The 26,923-nt window shown below is 38.2% G+C and overlaps 1 protein-coding gene across 20 annotated transcripts in view; it reads right to left on the minus strand.

Moving 5' to 3' along the window:
* Positions 1-26,923, minus strand: part of MEF2C (myocyte enhancer factor 2C) — a 141,369-nt gene that overhangs the window by 17,882 nt on the left and 96,564 nt on the right. For 9 of the 20 annotated variants that reach the window (XM_054809596.1, XM_054809602.1, XM_054809597.1 and 6 more), the window contains 4 exons: positions 20,220-20,279; positions 19,937-20,074; positions 12,983-13,169; positions 11,779-11,826 (listed from right to left, as the gene is read on the minus strand). In XM_054809596.1, coding sequence (XP_054665571.1) covers positions 11,779-11,826; positions 12,983-13,169; positions 19,937-20,074; positions 20,220-20,279 — 433 coding nt within the window. Of the gene's footprint in view, positions 1-11,778; positions 11,827-12,982; positions 13,170-19,936; positions 20,075-20,135; positions 20,280-26,923 lie in introns of all 20 variants that reach the window. The other 11 variants (XM_054809611.1, XM_054809603.1, XM_054809612.1 and 8 more) reach the window with 5 other exon arrangements.

Genomic DNA, 26,923 nt, shown 5'->3' on the forward strand with positions numbered 1-26,923 from the left:
ATGCGGTTTACAGTTAAGAAGAGTCTGCATTTAAACCAGCTCTTTAAACCGTATCCTCTTTACTCAGAAAGCTGTGGCCTGCACTGAGGCAGCTGTCCCACCTTCAGATAAATCCACTGAAGAGAATGGCCTCATTTACATTCAGAGGCAAAAAAAATGTATAAGACTTCTAATATACAAATTAAACCTTCCTTCATCCTATACTTTAAAATTACACTCTGCCTGGACAATTATCAATTTAGATGTGACTGTATGCAGAACATCGCATTCCACTATCCACTTGAAAGCGCAAAAATTATATGTCATGTATGAATGGATTTCCTGATTATAGATTATAAGAAAATGAAAAACAGATGGATTTTAGAGCAAGTTGGCTTTACATTTTTATTTGGTTAAAAGCCATATTTTTGCTGGAATAGAACATTTTTAAACATTACGGATATAGCTTGTGATGTATAATGAAAATAAAAACAGTAGATGCACAAGTTTTAAAGGGCGTATGTCAGAATTTGTAAATTTACAGCGTTTTCAATTCAAGAGGTTTTCAGAGAAAATTATTTTTCCTCTTGTTTGATATACTAACTTGAAAGAGTAAAAATATTTTACAAAGAAAAGAGCTTGTTTCTAGACAGAACTAGTGGAGCAGCACGTGTCATGAAGTAGAGTGCCAGACTTTGTATTTGGACTAATGGCAGAATATAAAGACAAATGCTTTCTGAGCATAGAATGCTCTTCTTGGCGTGTTCCCACATTCTGCATTTAAGCACAAGCGCCATTGACTTTAGAAGGAATTTTGTCCAAGTACAGACTTCATGATTAATCCCTGCAACATCACTTTTTAAAAACATCCAGAAAAGTTATTTTTGTGCACCAGTAGTTAGTCAGTCAAGAAGAATTATCAAAAAAATTTTCATTTACTCATGGAAAACTATGATACATATTTATGTACTACTATCTTAAATGGTCACTTCCATGTTTTAAGAATTTAAGGGTATGAGAAGGGCGCAAGTTTATTCAGGACAGGACAGAGAGCAAAGTTTACTTCTTTCATCCCCCATTAGTAACACCTGCACCTTACCTGTAGTTTTGGTCACTGGTGTTACAGTGTTTGCAAAGTTTGATAGTCTCAGAGTTAGGGCAGTAATTCTGTACTTAACATTTAAGCCAAGAAACTCTCCATGTGTTAAGGTAACACAAATGAGGAAAGAGTAATTTATTTCCATATCTCTTAACATTCTTGAACGACATTGTCATGATTCAAAGCCTTGAAGTCTTGAAAAATCAGAAAATTTTTGTATTTTGATTTCTTGAGGTTTTGAATCTGTCATATACCTACTTGTTTAATTTTTGATTCCAAGAATACAAAAATACACTGAATGAAAAAAACTCTGTGGTAGTCCTATAGGAACAAGACACACAATTTATATATCCTTTCTTTCATCTCTCTTTCATTTACTTTAATAGTTTTCACTGACCACAGGGGTTAAGAATTTATAAGATCTTTAGGAAACTGGGATGCCCACCTCCCATTCATTTTAATAGGAAAAGAGCTTTCAAATTCTCAAAGGAGCCTGAATAAATATTAATGGTCATGTCAAGTTTCCAACAAGTGTATGCTCCTACTTGTGGAAATTATCATAATTCTTCCAAGAATAATATGTACATTCCATTTCATGGAGGATTCCTGCTTCTTACTGGGTTATGTTAAATGAGCATCCCATATATATGACATTATGACTGATCACCAAGCCTCTCAAAAAGAACATTAAATTTATAAGTAATCTATATAAACGTGAGACTCAACTATTCTACAATTTACCTCCACTTCAAAATATATGTCTATGTAAAAGAATCAATGCAGTAATAGAAATTTTGCTAAATTTACACCCAGCTTTGTACTCTTCACTCAGTTAATTTTCCCACTTTCTGGAGGAATGGTAATTGTTCCTAAAAGTAATTAAAAGGCAATGAAAGGGCTCCTTTTCTCTCTTATATCTTATGTGTAAATTTTTTTTAATCCATACACACTCCTGGAACAGGCTATGGTTTACCACCCAAACAAAAAAGGTACCAATAATAAAGCACTAATGACAGGAAGCTGTAACGGTGTTCACCTAAACATAATTTTTAAAAGAGATAATTGAATGTTCTTACTCACATGTTGCATGCTAGTTGTTGCATGACCTCTACTAACTGCAAGCGGTAGAAGAAAACCAATTTGCAGATATGCTCACCCAGAAAAAAGAGAATCTTTGCATTGAAGTAGCTGCCCATTCCCACAATATTACACTAATGGACTTTCTTTACTGAATTACTGGGAGCCAGCTCAGACAGCTGTGGTGTATAAAACCTACTGACTTTGTGTGAAAGAATTCTCAAGCATCTTGTGCAATATCAGCTGCTTTTTGGACTGAAATAGGATGAAAGTGCTGTGAACACACAGACGTTTGGTAGTATGGGAACAGAATGAGGAGAAAACTAACTCAAGAACTCCTTGTTACAGTTTTAGAAACCAACCATTGAGAAATAATGTAAATAAAAGGTAGAGATTCCTACAACAATGTCAGACTAAATTGATCTCTCTCTCTAACTCAGTCATTCTTGCCATGCAGGTTGTATAACTGCCAATGGGGAATTCTTGCTCTTTAAGTCTGAAGCTATATAAAGAGCTCTAATGGCACTACAGTTGTCCTGTGCTGGGAAAAAAGACAGTATTTGGGAATCACTGAAATTCTGCTAATACTGTAGGCAATTTAGCTGTACCTGAGGGCCACCTGCACTGGGACTCCACAAAACTAGAGGTTACACTGCGCATCCCATGTCACAATTCTGGCTGTTAGTAAGATACCATTTTGGAAACCAGGAAAATCCCCACTGCTTCCACTGCGGTGGAGGTAAATGTTCTCACCAAATTTCCCAAGGAAAACTATGTGTATGAATGATCTGCTTATATTTGTTGTATATTATGAAGGAAGTGACTAGTCTGTTCTGTGGCTCACATTTTTCAGTTTTGCTACGTCCCTGGTACAAGTACTTAGGCTGAGATTCTACATACTGAGACAGTACGGCTCTTACTGCTAAATCTTGTGTTTAGTCTCATGATCAGTCCTCTAACCAGTCTTACGGTTGTCCTCACCGGGCCTGATCCAGACCCCCACCCACAGGCTGACATCCTGGCCCATCGCCATCCCCATGGAGGTGCCTGATGCCCAGAGCTGGCTCCGTCCCCGGTGGTCCCCTGGCTGGGGCTGGGGCTGGGGCTGGGGCAGCGTGATGGGTCCTGGCTGCAAAGCTGCTGCCCTGCTACCCCCAGGAAGCCCCCGCTGTTCCTGGTCCCCAGCTGCCCCCAGCCCCCAGGGTGTCCTGGCAGCATGTTCCTCAGCATGAAAGAATTAAACCCCAACTCTTCCTCTTCAAATCTTCATGTCGAGTACTGTCAGCTACCTTAATGAACTGTTTACGTGGATGAAGCAGTAAAAATTATTTCTAACCCTTGGGCTAGTGCCATATTATATTTGGATCATCCTTACAGTCTATGTGGAGGATTTGCAGGTGCATAGAGCTATTGCTGAAAAAGGGCACGTGTACCTCATACTGCAGCAACTGGGCTCGGATTTCCTTTGCGACAGAGAGGATGCTTCTCAGCCAGAAGCTGAAATTAAAGAAGTGGCTCTTTGGCCACTTGACAACACAGAACACATTGCAAAACACATATCTGGAAATCTAAGGACATGCCATGAATCAGAGGCTAGAAATCTGAGACGCTTTTTCAGCCAAATGGAGAAATAGATGAGTTTGTTTAGATGTAGAATGAAAGACCATGAGAACAGAAACCTGACCTGTTTATCACAGACCATTGCACTTCATGCAAATACTTTACTGCTGAGTCAAGTGCATAACTAAGTACATGGCAAACTAACCTGATCACCAACACCACGGTTATGTTTTGTTGCTATAATAAGATCCATATTTAAATGTCTCTACAGTAGTTCTTGCACTAAGTATTCTCCCACTTTACTCTAGGAGTTCACACCTTAATAAAATAAATGTAAAGGTGGCACCTGACTGTCTACAGAATTAGCCTGTGGCTAGCCACACAAGGAACTGTGAGCAACCCTTCAAAACATTTCTTATTGCAATTACGCTTCCTGAGCTGCAGGCAGACATTTCAGCAGATCTCTGGACTCCCTCCTTGCAATCTTTGGAATAGTAGTACATCACATAGGCAGTGATGGTCTGTCACAAATTCTTTATACACTGAAGAGAAGGGGGAGTGCTCTTCCTTCATCAAGGATGATCATCCTTATTCCTCCCTGTTTTGCTCAGCAAAGAAACAGAGCAATAGATGATCCAAGTCCAGATCTTGTTTATGTTTTGTTAATTTTGCAGTACGGTTACTATTGTCAGTATTCTTGTATTGTCTGATCATAGCATCTTACTATTTGCTTTCATAATTCTTTAATGGCACCTCATTTCAGGAATCTCAGAGCATATAGCTTTAATGCAGAAACACTATCTTTCCTATATCTTCACTTCTGATTGTATTGATTAATTTATTTCCACTTCCACAACACTACTTTGTTCTAACGTGGTTATTTATCAATACCTATGCTTATCTCAAACCCCATATATTTCAAGTTATCTTGTTTGCCTTGAAGCTTCACCTAATCAGCACAGTAACTAAGTTGTAATTATTGAAAAAAATCACTTAAGAAAATTACACAGCAGTCTTCAGTTTTGTGCTTTATAGATATTACACATCTGTAGTTCAAACACGTGGGCACTACATAATGAGCATCAGAACTATATTCCTGTGTGTTGTTTTAAGGTCCAAACAAAACGTCAGGGGCCGCTGGTGCTGTAGCTGCCACCATGAGCAGCAGGCACAGTGCAGTGTCCCTGACACTTGCTGTTCACATCTGCGCTAGGAATGCAGTAATTTTCTGCACTAAGGTTTAGTCTATTAGGAGAGGTCAACACCAAAAAATTGAGGGTGGTTTTCAGCGGTGCTTATCTGAAATTCAGCTTGCATAAAGGCTTTTCTGAAAATCTTGGAGGAAGTGGCACAAGCCTCATCTCTTAATATGTGAAGGATGTACACATCATGTCTGGACTGCACCTAAATGACATAACCCCCTCTCCAAAATATGTTTTCAGGACTTAGTGGATCTCTTGTGATTATAAGTTAATTCTTCTTTCAGTAAAACAATTAAATAATGCCTCTTAGAAGCATCTTCCTTCATCTTGTATGCCAGCCAAAAAGATGCTCCATTCTAGTCCTGTTTATGCAAAAAACAAACAGCATTTCTTCTTTTTTTTTTTATATGAGCTGTTCTAGAGAAGAAAGGAAAAAAACCTGACTTATGTCAGAGGAAAAACTAAATTACTGGAAAACATAATCTTTTCTGAAGATATATAAGAAAAAGATATGAGCCTGGGAAAGGTAGAAGACTTAATTCTCCTCCTGGCTACCTGAGTGAGAGCCTTTGACAAATCAGCTGCTTTTAACAAATTATTTGCTAATGAAAAATAGCTTCCTTTTTTGTGTATTTGAAATCAATTATCATTTTTGGGAAAAATGTTTTTTAATTAAAAATACTTCAAGACAAGAAGTAATTCCAATTATAAACGGAACACATTATCTGAAAATGCACTTTCTTGCTTCCCCAAAGAAATTTTAGAAATAACTGTTAACATTTTTTTCATACACATGTAGCTAAAGTTAAATTGTTGATTTTTGTTAAATGCACAATTATTGAAAAAAGAAGAATGCATAATTTAAAATTCAATGTCAGGAAAGTTTCAGGACTACATATATTAAATGCAAATGATATATGTTTTTAACTTACCAATGTTATTAAAACAGATACACACAGAAAAGAAAGTGTTTTGCACATAGATACTACTTAGATTTGTTTTGAAATTCAAGCAGTTGCAAAGAAAAGAGCCATCCCTGCCTCCTCTGGCTTTTATTTCTGGGAGACTGTTCCAACTGTTATCAAAGGGAAAATCAGCTTGTGAGAGATTTGGAAAACAAATGGAAGCTGTGGATTGAATATCTTAATTGAGGAATCATGTTAAAAGTTAAAGGGCAGGGGTCACATTAACTTAATACTGCCAGGAGCTTCCATGTGTGGCTGCAGTCCCAGTTTCAAGACTTTAAATGCATTTCTTGCTTTCTTTCTCAGAGCAAAGTCATTGCTGCATTCCAGATCCAGGAGGCATCAACTATCTCTTTCAGGGCTCAGGACAGGCATGAAATCCAGATGTTTGCTAATTTGCAATGACTTCTTATATTTTCTGAATTTGAACAAGAATATGGATTGCAGTGTGCGACAGAAGACCGTGTGGTGTCTTAATGAGCAAGAATGCACAAAAAAACCCCCAGTGAAATCCCTGTCTCACTGCTGTAAAGCATAAAATTCCCACAGACTTCACTAGGAAAAGGACTTTATCTAAAGAATCCAAATTATTCCTGAGGTACATTTGAAACTGCTTGTCATAAAGGAAAAGAAGTCAATCACGCCTGTCTTTAAAATCCCACTTACAAAGAAACACAGTTTGTGTGACTCACTCAGTTGTTCATTACATGTGAACTTTGGGCTTTCTCCCTTTCAATCCTTTCAAACTGTCTTTTTATAAATACAAATATTGAGACACTGCTGATTAGACAGATGATGAGACAGAGAATAACTAAATAAAGTACTATGGCAACACGTGTGGTAAGAGGCCACAGGAGTTAGCTGGAAATACAGGCATCCAACCTTTGTGTGACACTCATTGCAAGATTTTTTTTTTTTATTTTTACATTGACAGCAGCATCTATCCTTTCAAACCTTTTCTCAAAGTTTCACTGATGTGATTTTTACCTGTATGAAGAATCTGAATAAGCTGTATAAAACATCTGTTGCTTAGGGCTGAAATAGGACTTAATTTTGGAAAAGCCTGCCTTGACTGCCTACACAGATATGAAATTCGGTTACTGTAGACTATTTCCTACATACTGTGTATCAGAGCTGTCAAGCAAGTTCTAGTGTTCTTCCTGCTCTATCACAAATCTCCTACATGGAGGTACTTCCCTTAAAACACTGGGAAAAAAGTATATATCCTCCTTATATGGAGGAAAGTTTGGAAAAGGAACACTTTATAGTGTAATATGAGTGGAAATAGAGAAAAGGAGAGCTGTTGTGTTTTTAATTCCTTATGCCTGTCCATGGTTTTAAGCCAACCTGCCAATTTATGACTTCCTATTGTTTGGATTTGGCACTATTGCATCACAAACTCTGTTATGAATGACTGTATGTTCTTTCTTTTGGACTGTACACTTCCTTGGGCAGGAACTATTGTTTACTATACTTTTGTACCACATCTTGCCCAATCTTTGCATCCGAGGTCTGTGGGTGACTTCACTCATCGAGTAACAAGGGAAGGGCAATGCCTTATCATGCTCTCCCTGGCAAACCCAGTCCTAACAGGTTGCCCATGAACTGTGGTTTGGGAATCATTGTTCCAAGCTCACTTGTATATTTAACATATTCCACACTTGTAGCCTAAGAGTTGTCTTCTCTTGACTATGCCAGGCATGATTTCAGGGCACAGTGGAGAATATTTATGTAACCTTGTAGTTTTTTATTTCAATTTTTTTTCCTAATTTTTTTTTTTAATGTTTAGTATTAGTTTGCTTATTTAAATGTATAGTTTCAGAAGACACTAACGCAACTAGGTGCCTTTGAAATCCTTACTTATTTTTGGCACTGCTTGTAGGCTTATTTGGGCAGATTGCTTCTTTTTTTTTGAGATGATACAATCCAGATTGCCACTACCCCGAGGGCTTTTAAATTAACCCCCCCCTACTATTAAATAGATTCCTATGTGACTTGAAATACTAGTAGAATATATAATGCATTCACCCACAGTCAGTACATGACCAAGAGAAGAAAAAGGAGCAGGAAAGCACTAGCAAATTATGATACTGGTTGGCAGATCCAGGACCTCAGCCCTCAGAAGATGAGAAGGCAACTGTTGGCTTGTGGTTAATTTCCAGAAGGAAATGACTAGCTGCTGCTTTATAGGTAAATACGGGATTCAGTTGTTAAAAAGACATGGGATGAATTTTTCAAAATGCCCTACTGATCTTTTCAGTTTCTAATGATTTTAAAGAACAGGTTTAAAGGTAGTTTGAGGATGCTTGATTTAAAGAGAACAAGCACTTGGTCCCTCTGACAGCCTTTGTAGAGTCCCAAGTACTTTTGAGTAACTTGCTTCTTTAGTTCAATATTAATGTCAAGATGGAGGCAGTACATCAAATAGGGAAACAAATGAATTACAGAAAGTGAATAAACAATTAAAGCAAGTGTATTTTTACTGCACCCATCCTGGATTTAAAACTTGAGATTGAATTTTTCCTTCAATTTTATTATTTATAGTGGTTTAAAATGTAAAGAAATTCTGTTGATTTAGATGGGCTCATTCCATTCAAAAGAAAATTTGATTGTAAAATACAAAATGTCATAATCTGAAAACCATATAAAAATTGAAAAATGTAACTCAATTTAAAAATATAACTCAGTTTGAAAATCAGAAGTTTAAAGTACAGATGCAAAGAAAGACACCCCCCAATACTGTTGTATTTTGATTTTAAAACTATTGAAATATTTTTAAAGTTATCTTTTATCAGGCTTCCAACATAAATATTGAGCCACTGAATAAAACTCGAGAAGATAATTTGCAGTACTAAAACTTCATACACATTATTTATTTCTGATCAAGTTACTATTAAATGGTTTTGTTAAAGACTACGCTCCCTACAAATTAAAAGAACTTCACATATTCTATTATGTAAACAGGTAAAAATGTCACTTAGTCTTCATATTAGTTATGGGGTAAGCTAGAATGGTTTTAGACCATACCGATTTGGGTCCAAAAAGTTCTTTTGCTCTCCTTCAATCAAAAGCCTCTGGTTTGAGACAATAGTGCCAAAGACATTGGTGTATTTACAATTTAGCAACTTTACTAAATGTGAAGTTCACTCCAATTTTGTTGGCACTTGCTAGTATCGCATGATAGAAACTTTTCAATCAGCGTTTGGCTAAGAACAAATTTACTTTAACAAACCTGAGATAACCTTGGTTTAACTTAAAAATACCACTGACGGTATTTAGTTGTGTAGGGTAATAAAAAAATAGTCAGCTTTTTAAAGTTCTATTTATGATTTGGGTTGACTCCCAAGGTAAATTGTGGATGATTTCAGGGTTATTACTTGAAATAATCCAAACCAACAAAACAATATACTTCTCAAAACACAGCCTTAACTAATTTTTTTTTCCATTTCTGATATTGCAGGTATAATTTGTTATAATATAATTTGTTAAAGTAGTGCAGAAACTGAGGCCTGGTGTTAGCGATCAAAAGTAGTTTCATTTTATAATGGCAGAAATGAAACTCCTTAGACTCTTCTTCTTTGAGTATGTTATTTTGAATATATGCTATTTTTGGACACTGCAGAAAAATGCAAATTCATAATGTTCTAATTTGGCCAGAAATACGAACCCCAACAGATTAAACCACATGATCATGCTACCAGCTTCTAAGATTCCAAATAGCAAAAAACACAGAGGTCTCTGTTTCTTGTGAAGAATGATGAACAAAGAGAACTTTTGATGTTTATTCTTCTGCACCCTAAAGAAAGAGGACTGTCCAAAATAGTGCCATTGTGGAATGATGCAACTAAGACAGAAGATTCAACCTTAGAGTGACCTTTTCATCTTCCTTCAGCCCTGTATCAAATTCTTCCTACTGTTCTGCATTTAAGAGACTTAGAAAACACTTCTTTAATGGTGTTTAAAGCTCTTATTGCCAGATAAAGAACAAAGACTATTCATATGATTAAATATTTATGATGCATTCCTAGCAATGCCCCTCGTATATACGCCCCTCAAATCAATTGCCTACTCCAAAGTTACAGTGCTTGAGAGCTTAATGCATAACACTGCACCCAGGAAATACAAATTCTTAATTTGTGAGTAAATAATCAAGCTATTCCTCTTCCTATGCTTATATATGCTTTTAATATATTTCCAAGACAAAAAAATGCATTTAGAAAGAATATAAATTTTCAGCTGGCATATTGATATACAGATTTTATTAAGCTCAAGGATTATTAAGCCAAATGCATGTGCAGAGGAACTTTTATTGTAGTATATGCGACTTCTAAAAGAAAATATTGCCGCCTTTACTATTTGCTTTTCAGCGTCTTGTTAAAGGATCAGGCAATGGTATTTCTTCATAAGCCAGAAGAGGGAGCCCCTTAATAGCGCAATCAATTTCCCACCCCAGTCCCTCTGCTGCCGTTCCTGAAGTTTCTGCTATACATGAGGTTAAAGTTAAGATGAAATGTGAACATCGCCAGAATTAATCTTTCTTTAACTGTGTTTTGCAGGCTAACAAAAGATAATTAACAAATCTGTAATTTTCTATCACGCTTTCTTTTTTTTCTTTTTTTTGAGATCAAAGGGGACTAATAGCTAAGTTCCTGTGGTCTGCCTTCCCTACTCCTAAATTAATACAAAATTAATTTTTGACCCCTCAAAGCTTTAGCATGTGTTTAAGTGCCTTTCTGATACAATGCTGTGCAGTTTCAATTTTATTACAAATGCATCACACAAACATCTGTGACTCATCTACGCGTGAAGATAAAAGGGGGGTGGTCTAACGCAGGCTGAGAAGAGCCAAGAAAAAAAAAAAAAGATCACGGTATCTAGGATTTCTTTATAAGTAATTTTATGAGACAACGTCAGAATTGGCATATATATCAGCCTTGGTTTATAGTGCACAAAATGGATCTTCCAACTATTTTTCCATACAGTTCTTTCTGAGAGCAGTTAACCCAGTAAAATTGGATGTGCTCCATGTTTCACCACTCAGCTTATTTTCTTCGAACATATGTGTTTACTTCTCAAACTGAAACAGTAATCTTGCCATTGTCTTTTGTAATCTGTATTTGTCATAATGCAACATTGCTGACATTGCTAACAAACCACTGAGTTTACTGAGCAAAGGGGACTACTCTGACAACATTGCTTTGATAACGCAGACCTTAGCTAGTACAGCTCTCATTAGTTCTATGGGAGCAGGACTAAAGGGGCTAATCTTTTTCTCTGCATGGGTATTTTGAAAATCCTTTCCCTGTTGTGTACCAAAGCACTTAAGTAAATACATAAAACTAAGCTTAAGTTAATTACTGATTATTCAAGTAAATGATAACAGATTTTGCTGACTAGCAATGGTCATAAAGCAGGGGTTTGAAATCAAATCTGTGCTCAGTAGACTGAAGTCTAATGAAAGACTCAATAATGAAATCTTTACTCAAGATTAAATTCATAAAATGAAAGCTGAATTCCACTAAAGTCAATGGAAAAACTCCCTGTGACCTGAAAAGGATTGGGGCTTCAGACCCTGGCTTCAGTGGAAGTTTTGCCTGAACAGAGCTATGCAATTGCCCCTAAAGTTTTTTACGGAAGGCTAATGTGAACGAAAACAGACATTTGTATCCGTGGAATTTGTTGAGGTGCAAGATTTTTGACACTGTTGAAAGCAAGCCTCCTCCTACTAATGAGTGAAACACAAATATCAACTCCCCACCCCCCAGCTGGGGGAGAAAACCCAATGCCGATCACTTTCTAACATCCCACCTCCAGTATGGAGCTATTTTAGGGCTCAGCCTTTGAAGGAAATCCTTTGTTCACTTGGAAAAATAAATATAAATTCTTTTCTCTTTACCTGCACTGGTGCCTGCACCGGTAGTGAGGTCCCCACCCATCAGGCCACCTACGGTGAAACGAAATACTACAAATGAGCATGATAAATTATAACAGGCAAACATTCAAAACATATTCTCTGACTTCAAATGGCCTGCTCCAGTACCCACAACCACTTTCCTCTGACTTCAACAGGCGGATCGGATCAGAACCATAGTCGTAAAATTGTAACGTTTAATGTTACCCATGCAAAATTATTTGCCTTTCAAGGAAAAACAAAATATGTTGTACACATTTAATGATTTTATTTTCATACTTCCATAGCATACGAAAAATAAACGATATTTGAAAGTTATGTATAGTAATCCTTGATTTGAAAACTATCTTTAGTTCAGTATTAGTCAGAAAAGCAAACGCTTCCACATAAAAATGGAAGGAAGAGACTGAAAGTTCCCATATGAGAATGTAACTCAGAAGCTACAACACATATTTACGTAGCTTTTCATTTATTTTCCTCAGCATTTCATAGACATTCGGTCTTAAGGATTTTTAAAACTTCTCTTTGCACTTGGGGATCTCAAATGGTTCTCTGAACCCGGTATACCTAGGGATCTTGATGTTTCTTCGGCCAGACAGATTGAATTAACTTAATCCCCATTTATCCTATTCAGAGGTGAGCCCTCACCATCACCAGAGCAAAGCACAGCCGCTTGCTGTACAAGGCACTCCAGTACCAAGCTCAGCTAACACCCATCAAGGAACCTGTGAATGCATAAATAATAATAAATTCTGCATTTAGCCTCTAGACTGATGACTTAAGTAACGAGTGTCATATTTTACTTGTTTCAACTTGTTTGCATTGGCTACATTTTCTCCCCTGCCTGCTTAAGCTTTATGGTATAGTGAGTTCTTGCATGAATTAAGCAGACAAGCCGTCTTTTTATGAAACAGCAAATTGTCTGCCCTTTTATCCTTTATTGATTTCCTTTAATCTTAGTCAATATTCAGCTTTTTCTAGAACTTTTTTTTTTTTTTAAATTTTCTAAATTGGGAATAGAAACCCCTTTTGGCTCTTCTTTTGATTTTTCAACACAGCAATTTTGGACAAACTGTTATGATTGGTAAAAAGAGAGTTTTTGTTTCTCACAGTACAGTTTAAAGTGACCTAAGGCACAGAAGCAGCTGATAAAAGAGCATTTAAAGGGATGGGATTGAACAGAGCCTACCTGTGTTACCTGCACTCGGAGGCCGGTGTGTCACGCCAGGAGACATGCTATTTCTTTGCAAAGAAGGATGAGCCAGCGGCAAAAGGTTGGGATTTCCCAGTGAGCTGACTGGGTTACTGTACACCAAACTGTTGTGGTTGGACACTGGGATAGAAACTGGCATCTCAAAGTTTGGTGGTGGAACAGCCTGTACAAGCAAAAAAGGGAAACAAAGACGAGAATAGTACAGAAGCACAACAGCCTTCAAGTACAGTTACTCTATATTTAGTTCAAATATTTTGTAGTTGGTGGTTAAAATATTTACGCTCGCACCCCTCCCCCAAGAGTCAAGAGAAGAGTTTCAAAAGAGTTACCAAGGCTTTTAAATACGATTTTTCAAATCATGATTGCATCTTCCCTTAATGCAGCTTGCACATTTACTTTGTAAGAATTGGAAAGATTTTTACTTTTTTTTTTGTTTAAAAACAAAACCCTGGTTTATGAGGCTTAATTTTCTTTTTCTTTCATCCCATGAAGTTGTAATTGTTCACTTGTGATAACTTAATGTAGTGTCACAGATGACTGCAAGATCAAAGGTACATGATTATGATGACTTCATTGCATGGAGAAAAATTAGAAGGTGTGCAATACAAAAGGGAAAGCTTTAATTTCAGCTTATGTTGCTTTAGCAACCGGAATGATCCCAAATCACATTAAAGGCACCAACACAGTAAATTACTTCTTTTAAATGTTCTATCTTAGCTTGGGGTCTGGAAAGAAACAAAGTTCTAGTCAGGAACATGTAGGAAATATAAGAACTTCAGATATACATCAGTCTTTGGGTTCTTTGTGGGGTTTTGGTGGGGTTGTTTTTTGGTTTTTTTTGGTGGGTGGTGATGGGGTTGTGTTTGGCGGTGCCCTTCCAATATATTGTTTTCATAATTTAAGGCAGGATGTTGTTCTGAGCCACCTTCCTTTGCAGGAATCCCTTTCAAAAAGGAACCAAATTAAGGACCACTCTGACAGAGGGCATAAGGAGATGCAGTACTTGATTCTCATTATGCTTCTAGAGAGCCCATCTCAGGTTTTCTTGGTTGGTTGGTGGGTTTACAGGTTGGGGTTTTCCTGGGTGGAAGTTGACTGAATTTCTGTAAAATTTATGACTCTGGTGGCATTCAAATACATTAGAACTCCATATTTAATTTATCTGTTTTTAAAACAATTAATTTCTTGTCTTTGTGAACGGAAAGAAAACTTTTTCAGAATTACCTGACAGCATTTGAAATGTTTAAATACCTGAGCGCAAAGTACCCCTTAATTTGCCATTTAAAAATCTTACAACAGCCTAAACCCATCAAAAAATTCTTTAAGCCAGACTCGTAACATCTTCAGAGGGAGGAAATCACAGATTTTAATTTTGTTGTTGGCAGCTGATAGTACGGGTAAGTCTTCAAGGACCTAGAGGGAATAAGTTGAGAGCCGGACACGTAATCTGCTGTGTTGGGCAGCAGAGGAGCCCTGACCTTGTGCCACCCACACGTCTCCTCTCTGGCTGGCCAGAGCTGTTGGCTGTGCCCCGCGTATTGCAGCACTGGCCATCAAATTACGGTTATCCCTTAAAAGGGGTTGGTTTTTTTTTTTTTTTTGGTCTTCTCCCCTTTCTAGGGGCGGACATAATTTTGCTCTAAATATAGAGGAATCATTTTGCTTAACCACTGAAACTCACAGCAAGACTTTCATTCAGGGTATGATGTGAAGGATGCATTACACAAATGCCTCAGGATTAATTTCAAGGTGTTAATTTATCTCTGAAACCCTCTACGTAGCCTGTGGCCTGGTTTTGTGAGAGATGGCCATAGCATAATGACTGAGATCAGGCAGGGCACTTGAGCAGAGGGACCTGCTGGTATTGCTCCCCGGCTGGGGCTGCACGCTGGGACTCGCTTCCCTTTGCCGAGAAGCTGAAGTGCACCCAAGGGCCGTATTGTCCACAGAGTTGAATGGTTGAAGTAGAGGTGGGACAGGGAGGAGAGGGGTCTTGGGAATCTGTGTGTTCAGTGGGTAAGGAGAAAAACTGCACGTGCTGCTGGGTCTGTGTAGGGATCCTGAAACATACGAATGTTTGTGTCTCACAAATAGAAAAAAGAGAATAAATGATTACGTGCTGAAAAATGTAATTGCTGAAGTATGTTCTTTATTTCTTTCAGGAACCACCTTTTTTGCCTGCAGATGTTGAAGTCCAGCTCACTAGCTGCATGTGTGGCTTGTCTTTCAAAGGAAAATTTACAAGGTACATAGCATAAGGAGTACCAGTGTATGGCATGACTGATGTCTAGGCTCCTTGGAAATAGGTTCACATAGCATAATCTGAAACATTTTATCAGCCTGAAAGTATGTTTTGAAGCAAGACATTTTCTTCACTGGCCACAGAAGGACCCAAAAGGTTCCCAAATACCATGCAAGTCAGAGGTGCAATTTGTCCCTCTCAATGCACGGGTGCTCCTGGAGCTCAAAGCTCCTGGTGGTTTCTGCCTTTTTGAAAAGTTTTAGCCAGTGAATTCACATGAGGATAGATGTCTTAGCTTCACGTCCGGCTGATGTAAGACATGAGTAAGCCAACATGGACACTTTTGTTGCTGCAATGTTCAGGGCTGTGGTGGAGATCTCTCTGCCTGGTGGCTTCCAGCACATGATCCTGCCTGCTTGGGTGCCAGCCCATGTCGCATTGAGTATCACCCACTGGGGAGCACTTTGCACAGTGTCTTCTTCACCTCTGCCATGAGATCTGTGAAATCTGCCCTCTAAGCCTGGGTAGGCAGCTGATGACACCAATATTGCCTCTAGTTTCTTAATTTATTTTCCTAATCCCAATCTCTGTTGAGCTACCTAAACTAAAACACAGGTACAAATGCAAATCTGAAGGTCTTGCCAATCCTCAACAGGCTCTTCTACTTTCATCATTACGTTCTGTATTTCTTCCATGTACAGGCCAAACCCTTCAAGGGCCACAATCTTCTTTTTCTACATTAGTACAGCACAAAAGAGGTCCAGTCATGGTGGCTCTTGTGGCCGCCAGTCTCACTAGTCATCATTGAAACATACAAACATCGCTGAAACTGTTACTTAGCTTTCCTTTTGTCACTTTAAAAATATTTTTTAAACTAGTTAAATGAACTATTTTCTTAATTTCTGTAGTAACGGTTTAATTTTCACCATTTTATCTACTCTCTGGATATACTTACATCTATTTACAGAGTATAGGCAATTTTATCAGGGCAAAGTCAGTTTACTCTCTGCTTTGCAGCACAATGCACACTATATCTGGAATAGAGTAGTTTTTATTTCTTCTCCTCAGTAGCAAAGGTTAGAGGGAGGTTTGTCTGGATAAACACCAGGATTAGACAGTCTCTAGCTACAGTTTTGCTCTGGTTGCCGAAATTTTGTCAGTGTCTTGAATGTCCTTCACCAAGAACTGCAACCTCCTGCAAGCTCCCTAGTCATTCTTGGTGGTCAGTCATGGAACATATCTGTTCCAGCTAGGCCTGATGGACATCAAAGCTTATGGTGCACTTGCGTAATACCTCTATTAGTAAATTAAACTTGCCTAGGAACTGAGGCCATCTGAGGCCACAGAGCAGTCCATGTCCAAACTATTAAGCTTTCTCAACCTCAAAAACATCATGACTACATATAAACTGACAACTGGGAATTGTTCCTGGCCTGGGCTAACTACCAAACAGAGCTAAGAAATTGTGTAGGACAGCATTATTTGGCCGGTGCCAAAAGCATGCCAGGGACTGCTCGACCAATTCAGGGCAGAGATAAGCACCTCCCGCTGCCTCGGTACGTTCTTTGCCATTTGCTAATTTTCTAACATAGACGTAGCCTTATTTGAATGTCTATGCAGCTTACCACATTTTGTTTTTTTTTTTTCTTATCTCAGCCTTTTCTCCTTTGGACACAATTTCCAAAGAGGGCAGATGGCTCACCTGAGAGGAAGCGCCAGTGTACAGCACACACTGTGTTCGACGTGTGCTCCACAAGCTGGGGTATGTTGTGCAAAGCAAAGTGCTGGGGACTCAAAACCCTTGGAAATTAATGGACCAAACACTCTGTGTTAAATATTGTTTTTTATCCTTCCCATGTTCAACCAGGCCTTCATTTATTTAGAGACAGAGATACTTATAGCTCCCTCCTAGTGGACTATTTCTGTCTCCTCTGCTTTCATCACTCTTATGAAAACTACAAATGAATGTCTAATTATTATCAGATGTTTTAGAACAATATAAATACTTATCCCCAGAAAATTATCTGAGGAAACATTATTGGCCTTAGCTGTTAGGAGCAAAAGCCAATTGTGTTTTCATTTGGCAACAGCTTTATTCTGTTACAAGAACAGGCACAGGGACCACATTGTTTGATATATTTTGTAAGTAGTGATTTAATGACTTGGTGACTTTGTGTTCAATTTTGCTTTCTTCTCCCCAACTTTCTTGGCTAACTTTGATGATCACAATTAAATGAATATAACTTCCCTGGCTTCCCTGAAGTTTTACTAATTTGTACAGCTAAGGATATTATTGTATACAATATAAGATATATAATATTTATATATAAAAATACATATTGTATTTACAAATTTCCATTATGTACTAGCTTTGAGCTTCATCTTGCCCGTTACATCTCGGCTTATGCCAAGAGAAGGAGGTCCTGTTGCATTAGGGGAGAACACCCACTGATTCTTCCTTTTGTGGTAAGCAGCTTGATGGAGCACACAGACCTTGAGCTCTGCGTGTGAAGTATTCAAAGAAGGGATATCCTGTCTTACATGAAAAGAAACACTAACATTGTGCAGTTCTGTGTCTCTGAAGCATCTCTGAAGTAATTTCACAAAAAGATAATACATTGTACCTTGTAACATCCCTGCAAGGTAGGAAGTTACATTATACCCAAAATACAGCTCAGGAAACCAAGTTAATCACCAAGGTAATAGGTGAAGTAGGACTATATTTGACATCAAAAGATTAAATTTAATGAAAGCAACCAGAGGGAAAGTCCATTAATTCTTGGGAGGACAAAAGTAATGTACCATGTTTAGAGCAACTGTGTTGTTTCAAATTCCTAGAACTTTCCTTATTTCATAAAAAAGACGATTTTCCCAAATGCTTATGGAGGCAAAGAAAGTGATAGAACTCACTACCAAAGGAATAAGGGGTTTTTGCAAGGGTTTTTTTTTTGTTTGGTTGATTTTTTTTTATGTCTTAAGATTTCAGATGGTTACAACATGTGCTGCTTTGTTGGAACAAAAACAGGTAGCATGAAACAGAGGATCTGAAGGACCACCCCGAACACAATTTTAAGGTAGAAAAGTAACTTGGTTAAATACTATCTGATTGAAAATTCTGACACTTTGATTTAAACAAGCCAAAGGTCATCCTTCAAAGAGGAAAAGAATGGCAATTGGTAAGATTTTGATGTGAAAACGGGTTAATCATTCCAGCTTATAAGAGTCACCCTAAATGTTGCAGTCATCATCTGTCAAACTGAGTTCCATCCTGAGAAACCAAATTCATGGTGACAGCTTTAGAGCATTTTTTTTCTGAGATAAACAGCTATGCAAAATAAGAAAATAAAAAGGGAGCTAAAACCAGATGGAATATATATGTGTGTTCCTCCCTGATATTTTATATACATGTTGGGCATTGTTAACCAGCCATTCCAAATACTAATTTATCAAATTTGGTGCCATTCTGGCCTCTGGGAAAATTTTTTTTTTTTTTCAAAAATATATTTGCTATGATGTGAATTCTTCAAATTTTAATTTACTTGAGTGAAAATCTTTCTGCTGAGAATTAATGGAAAGAACACTTATACTGCATGAAACAGAAACAGAGCACCCTTGAGAGGTATCCTCAGCTTAGGTATCAGATTTTGTACGCACAATTGACTAGCGCTACAGAAGAGCCTTTGCTCATTCTGGGTACACAGACGTCCATTTTGGCAGCTAACCATACAACCTACACGCGGGAACGAGGAATGTACACATCCAAATGATGTCTTCTAGAAGCAAGCAGTTACCTATGCAAATTCAGACGTTTCTTTGAACCTGCCTGAGTCTTTGGTTTGCTACTTTCTTTTCCACCCACATTTGGAAGAACCTCCAAACCTCCACATTCTTTTTGTCAGCTTTATAAATTAAACATAATGACAAAGTATTTTCCCCTCGTATGTCTTGTGCAAACGAAAGAGCACATGCAGAGTTATTTCTCTTAGATATCTGGCAAGGCATATGACTGATGGTTAGAAATTTTGACTTGGTTAAAACAAAATTTAGCTCATGTTAAAGCATTAAAGAAATGCTGATGAGGTCAAAGCAAATTCTCTGATAAAGCTGTAAAATCACCCCAACACACAAACATGTCTGAATCCTACCATTAGGCTCTCATGCAGTCTGTTTGTCTGCAGCGAGCAAGTAGCTGTAACCCTTCAGTGCTGCAACTGAGTTTAGCAGAGACACTTGAGAACTGAAGAAGTGACATGCACAGAATGCATTAATTACTATATATAAAGGAATTTCAGTTCTACATTGTTTTTTCTATATCACCACAGAGAGTGTTCTGTGGGTTTGTTAGCCTGTCCACAAAGAAAGATTTTCATCGTTATTTTTTAGGTATAATTTGGGTGAGTGGTGTGGTAAAACAGTTCTGTAAATCAAGTGAATATAATGTATATATGTATATTTCACTTCCTTCTGTAGGTTTCACCTATAGTAGGCTTTGTCTGTGTGTCAGAGGTAGAGACTTGGAAGAAAAATACATTGTGTAAAATTTTCTGACCACAGTGTTTAACTGTATATTTGGCTATTAAAGCCTGTTTCCAGCTGAAATGTTTTCCTTAAGAAGCCAGAACTGAAAGGGTTATGGTTTGTTACTGCAGCAGTTATCAGCAGACAGCCATCTAACCTTTGGTACTTACAGGTATTTTATGGCTCTTGATCATATTATCAAATTCTTCATTAATTTTTTTGTATTTTTCTTCAGTGCGTGGGGTGAGAGCGTAAGAGGAGTCAGGATCGGGGCTTTCACAACCTTTGTTTTCTTTCTTGTTCAATGCCTGCCAGGTTCAGAGAAATATCAGAAAGTAAAAAAAATGAAAGGGAGCTCAGAGTACTTACACACAATCTTTGCCTGCTGATCATTAGATCAATATCTTCATTAATCTTTCTGTACTTGTCCTCAGACTCAGGGCTGTGACCTACTGAATCGTCTGCATCGGGGTCTGGACTGTCACAGCCATTAAGTCCTTTCTTTCTCAAGGTCTGAAATACATAATTTGGAAAGTTCAATCCTTGACACAGGCTGCAAGAAAGACTCAGCAGTGTTACAGCAACACAAACTGCCCAGCAGTGGAAGGTTTTACATTATACTTTAGGGAAAGAAAGTGACTACAAATCCACCACACTGATGCTGTAGCTCTCCAGTTACGAGTGGCAAGGGGACCATACAGAATTTTTTCTTCTGAAATCGGAATCAGTCAATAAAGAATTAAGCTGGCAATCTGGCAAAGCGCCTGTGCTAATACCCCCCTCCCGCCGTGTACCCCCACCCCCACATCTGATAGCATGAAGGGGTTAGATACCCACTCAGAATGCTGTTTATTTTAACATATTTATCCATTTGAAATGAATGAACATTAAAAGCAAAGGATGCATACTGCTTATGGTGGAATACCCTGGTGTTGTCCTTTTCTCTAAGGAAAGATACAGGAGGAAGAAATTAAAAAAAAAAAACAAAAAACAAAACAACACTGCAACAAATTTAGGAATTCATGTTCTTCACACAAGAAGGAGGAGGAGTACCTAAACAGAATTCTTCCTTTGTATTGGATGTAAGGGATGACATTAGCAATGCCTTGCTGTTCCTAAGTGTATGCTTTTGATAGGACAAGGGGAAGGCAGAGTTGCTAACGTGGCTGTGAAATACCGATTAAGAGCTTCTAGACATGGTGTTTACTTTTTATTGACTCCAGTTACAGTGCTCAAAATGCACAGTGCTGAAGCTTAATGTACAGGAAAAAGCACTGCTGAAACAGATGCTTAGTGAAAAGTCAAAACAGATGAATTTCAAGTTCAGCAGCTCAAATCAACCCTCACAACCATGATCATCATCACCAAGATAAGTAACAGAGATGAAAAAGCTTAAAACCAGAATGAAATCAGTAGATAACAATTCAGAATGGTTGCCTGGCCTCAGATAGATTTTAACTGATCTACCTCAACAGATCACCAAAGAACAGTCATTGGCTTCATGAAGGTAAAAGAATATGAGAAGCAAGTCTTTGTGGACTACAAGCAATACTACACAAAGTCAATATTAGTATGATTCCTCCAATTTAGCTTTAAGAATTTTTCAGTCAAAAACTCTTCAGAGAGTCCATTTGGCTATTACTACTTTATTAGACAGCTTACAGTTAATTCTGAGTTGAAATCTGGCTAAGCAATCTCAGTTACAACATATAGATCATATAGCACTCTTGTGTTAATAAGTGGCTATGCTTGTGCTGTGTATTAGTGCGGGATGCTCTAACTGGTTCCTTTTTGCTTTCTCGGAATGGCTGCCTCTCATCTAGCTTTTTGTTCCTTTTGGAAAAGTTCATTTATTACAATGTCCAGTTTACCACTGTTAAAGCCCTCAAGTACTATAATGTCATACCTTGTTTCTGTATTACTGTATTTATTTATTAAAAATTAGACTTAATTTTCTGCATTTTACCTGAGACTTAAGAACAGAGCCCTCTTATTCCTGCAAAAGCCATAAAGCTGTTTTTCTTGTGGAGACACCTACTCTGAACCTCACATTTTCATCAAGTTAGAAAAGTGATGGTGATCTGCTGTAAGAGATCTGAGCCTTCCAAACTCATGTTGTTGACCTCTGAAATAGATTTAGGCAACCATGGAACCACCGGCTCAATGTAGATCTTTCTTTTCAAACTTCCTATCTATACAGAATTCATGTCTAATCCCACGAGCTACTACTGACACACAGACAAAATTATAAATCCACTGGAATCAAACCTTAAGAAGCTAAAAGAGCCTGAATGATTCTCCACACTACTTCTCCACCCGCTCTTATCTGTCCTTTATCTTTTAAATGTTAACTAGCAGCACTGACATAGTCATGTAAGATTTCTACTGCTACTAGCTTGAAACAAGTCATTTATAAAGTGGGCTTTTGCAATCAGCTATTTGATCAATTTAATAGATACAATATGATATATTAAAAATGAAATTTCTCTTTTACATCTAAATAACTGCTCTCAACTAACATTCTTCTCTTCATGTAAGAACAAAACAGTTGTCCTCTGAATATACAGAATATTCTATTTCCAAGATCCATTGGCTCAAGCTGTCCAGACATGAAATCCAGGTCAGTGCTCTTGGGACCTTTTCTTGTGTTCATCCGAGTCACTGGTGGAGTCCTGCTGATTCGCATGGAGGAACGACACTGATGTGAGCTGGACTGGATTCCAAGTTTTGAGATGACAGTCCAGCTCCTCTATTTACAAGTGGCAATGACCTCTTTTTTCCCAGAGGTCAACACAGCTGAATGGGCACAGGTGAGGGAAGGGAACCACACAATCGCTATCCTACTAGACAACCCAGATGAAGAACAATATGAAAAGACAAGAGAGGCAATGTTTTGCAGTCTCTTTGAACATTTTCCTCTCTCATCATTCCCAAATCCTTGTCTGATGCATTCATAAGAGTGTGTCTGGGTGAAAGAAGATGCTCCTTGTCCTCAGCATACTCACAATGCCCTAAAGCTCTGTCGCTGCCTTCTTAGCACTCGTGAAACAGTCACTTCTGTGGTTTCTAGAGGTTCAGGAATGCACTGCCATCTTTCAGATGTTCAGAGGATGAAAGGCAATGGAAGCCAATGAATGTCTTGCAGCAGTCTCCAAAAAGAGACTGGATTCCCTCACAACATAGTAATGTTTTTATTTTCATAAATATTTATTTTTATTTTCATATCCTTAGAAAGCAGGTTGCTGTCACGCTAGGTGGAGGAGAAGCAATCTCTATTTTCACCAGAAAAGCCAAAGACCAAATTTAGTAAAATCACGCTGGTATTCTACCCAAAATTAACTTTAGCCCTAAAGAGCACAGGAAACCTTTCCCTTGCAGGACCCATCAATCCAGTGTGTTTGGGTGGTACCTTGGCTGACATGGCTAGGCAAGCTAACTAATGCACTGAACTTCTTCCACCCCACTCCACCACCCCCCCCCCAAAAAAAAAAAAAATTAAAAAGAACATGCTTCAATGAGTTAGAGTAAGGTTAGGCAACAGAAATTTCCACAAGCGTGCTGCAGTCAGAGGCACAGCTCCTAGCTTTGTGAGTGCTGCAACTAATGCCTGGTTCCCTGTGAATTGCATTTTGGGGTAATATGCAATATCCAGAGCAGCTTTCCTGTGGCTGGGTCTCTCAGGGCTTCTCCTGCCCCCTATCCATCCTTTCACTGATTCTTTGTTGCGCCTGTGTGTAAGGACTCATGCTGCAATGCTGCCTTCAGCTTGGAGTCTTTCTGGGAGTAATTTCTCGTTCTCGTTTTCTACACAAGAACATACGAATTTTATGAAACTTGTTGGAATTTCATTGCCTGTGAGACCCCTCCCTTCGTGCCAGATTTGCTTGGCACTGCATAAGAAATGAAAAAGTTTTAAGGGAAAAGACAGAACAGACTGATAGACTGCACAGGCACGTGAACACACACACTCACATACACAATACTCTTCTGGAGAGGAGAGCAGAGTGAAAGTGACATACTTATCCTCTGCGCCAAGGTACTGAGCGCTATTCAGGACAGATATAATGATCCCGAACATCTTAGCCTCATCTCTGGCTTCTCAACATCCAGGCTACAGTTTTGCCTCTTCTATTGCCTTGTTTGTTACTTTACTCTCCTCCACATCATTACCTACCACATTGTAGCTCCCATAAAGGTCCTTTATTGTTGTGCTTCAACACAAGTCGGTACAGGACAACTAAAAGCGGCGCTGACCAATATCTAACTGATCCATCATTATTTACAGGTCCTCTGGACTCTGTGTCAATTTTTTCTCTTCTCTGTTCTGTGTTACCTCTTGAAAGCAAAGACTGATTCTGAACATTGGAGAAGACTGTAGTCATTAAGAAGACCAAATGAGTTTCAGAAGGCTAGAGTCTTTGACCCAGTCTTGCAGTGATTTAGAAACCATTCTTCTTATCATGTTAAGCTGTCATAGCCTCTTGCAAATCCTGGAAAATAGCCAGACCTATCGCATCTTCCTAGAGATTAGCTAGTTTCCAAAGATTTAATGACTATTCAGGGAATTTTTAAGAGGATAAAATTACACAATTGTACGCATTGCAAGGCATTCTAGAGCACCCCAAGCCAGATTTCAGTTATTTTTAAAGAAAATAAGCCATTTTTGAACTACGGAAGCTCTACTTCTTCCAAGCAATTAAGCAAGTAATTATATTGGACTCCAATAACCTAATATCAGCCAAGGCATTTGAAAAACAAAATGGTTAAAGGAAAACAACCTTTGGCTGAAATCTCATATGCCAGCAATTTCGCCTAAATCCTGCTCTATAAATCTCAGAGGAGAAGTGCTGACTTAGTGACATACTGGCTGCTGTTAAATGAAGTATAAACAACTATTTACTTTCATTTCATGCAAAATTTATCATCACTACAAAAGCACAGAACAAAATATGGCACTACCAGCCAGGTCTGTTTTTATCAAGGCAATGGAAATAATCACAGTTTGAAGCTTTTGAGGAGGAAAAGCCTTTAATTTTCCTAATCCTGTCTCTGTTTCTGCAGTATTTTTCTTTTAGCATTTAACAGGAAGAGTGGAGAAGGTTAGAATTTAAATTTTTTTTTTTATCCTATCTTTTAGTTTGCTCATCTTTGTAGTGGGGCACCTCTTTTCTTCTTACTAGGTTCATCTGCTGTGGAGCGCTGCTAGGGCTTCACCGAATCATAGAATGGTTTGGGTTGGAAGGGACCTAGTTCCGACCCCCTGCCATGGGCAGGGACACCCTCCACCAGCCCAGGTTGCCCAAAGCCCCATCCAACCTGGCCTTAATAAGCCACAGATATTTGGGCTTGGAAATTCTCACAGCATAGCTGCCAAACTAAACAGACCAGGTCAGCTGATAAGTTCCTCAAAAGGTCAGACCAACCCACTTTGTCTGTTCCATTTTGATATCCTCTGCAACAAAGAGGTTAATCACTATCTTCATCTGTGTAATGAAAAGCGCGATCTCGCTGACTCTTCATCTGTCATCCAAATTTACAGTATGGAAAAATTCAGAATTACAGGTCTACTTCTACAAATTCCTGTATCTGTTATGTTGTCTAGAAGCCACCACAACGATCTCTAACTGATAACCCCACTAGTGACCATGACAATCCACAGAGTTGTAATTTGGTAAATTATATTCCACTGTCAGAAGACAAAAACCACAAGTGCCCTCCATTTTCCACTATCACTTTCTTTCCTGTATCTGGATGGGATAAATCTTTTAGCCACAAATGAAAAATGGTTTGGTCTCTTTTTTGCTCACTGGAGCCACACATCTACGTGGCAAGGCAGACAATAGCCAATTACAAAGGAATGATATGCTATTGTGTTCAACTGCTTTATTATTTATAGTCATTCCAAAGAACCCAGCCAGATTTATGGAGGCCCCTAAAAAAGCAGAAAATATTGAAATCATGGGCTTAATTCATTTAAGCATCAGTTTGCTCTCAGTGCAACAGAAACATTAAAGTTAGAAAGTCTTGAGTGAAGACAATGTTCACTTTCTTCTCTTGCACAGTTATATAATGATGACATTTTATGATGAAATTGCACGATACAATGTATGGTGCAATCAAGTAATGAAAGGTTCTAGAGAAATGAAAAACACAAAGAGGAAGATATAGGTTGCTATGGGAACCGCCCATCTGAATTCCCTGACTTCTGTGTAACTAAAATCTCAAATTTTATTTTCCATTAATGTAAAGTTCTTAGATTTTTACATTTAATAATGAACATAAACCAGTATGCTGGTACTAATGTACTTTAATTGCATGTTTAGGAGAATCAGATAAAACATTATTAGACTTACTGTTATCTAACAAGCTCCAGACAAAAAAAAAAAAAAAAAGTATACCAGTAACACAGAAAAATGGAACATTTCTTACCTCTTTTGTATAAATCATAAAATGCTTTTGTGGTTTATACTCTTTTTGAAATAAGCTACAGGGCTTAAGTAATAGCTGAACTTCTATAACCACATGTCAACCTTTTTGTTACTATTTTATTTTCACCGAAGTTTCAAAGTAAAAAAAATATTTCCATTATCTGGTTCTGTACGTCTGTCTTCTTCAAAGGAATACACATAAGTGTGCTTTTCACAACAATACACCAAACCTGCTGCTTGGATTTGCCTCTCATTTTTGCATGCCAAGTGATTATTCTCTCCTCCTTCAAGTACCTTCTGTAATCACACCTCTTGTGAAACCAAACAATGCCTGCACCCTTTGCCAGTGACATCTGCTTCTCTTTGCTTACGAATGATCGACCAGCGTGCTATGAATGTTTATACGTGTATGCTTGCAAGCTCATCAGGACACGAAGTTTCTACCTGCTTACATAGTTCAGTCTATTCTCTTCCACTCACGCTCTTGACATGAGCCAAGGCATATCTACAGTATTTTTTAATACTTGTATAAAACCAAATTAATCCAAGTTTTTCTTAAAGGGTACTGGGACAGTGGGTTTTTGCTGCTTTGTTCCCTGCAGCGATGCTCTGTAACTCGGGCACGGGGGAGCTTTGCAGGGCAGCGCACGTGGTGCAGCCCCTGAGCCCTCCGGCGATGCCGTCTGTTTGCTCTGACCTTGCAGCCTGCAGCAGACTGGTCAGCCTCGC

Source organism: Grus americana, chromosome Z (assembly GCF_028858705.1).
Source record: "Grus americana isolate bGruAme1 chromosome Z, bGruAme1.mat, whole genome shotgun sequence".
In the NCBI taxonomy this organism is placed as follows: domain Eukaryota; kingdom Metazoa; phylum Chordata; class Aves; order Gruiformes; family Gruidae; genus Grus; species Grus americana.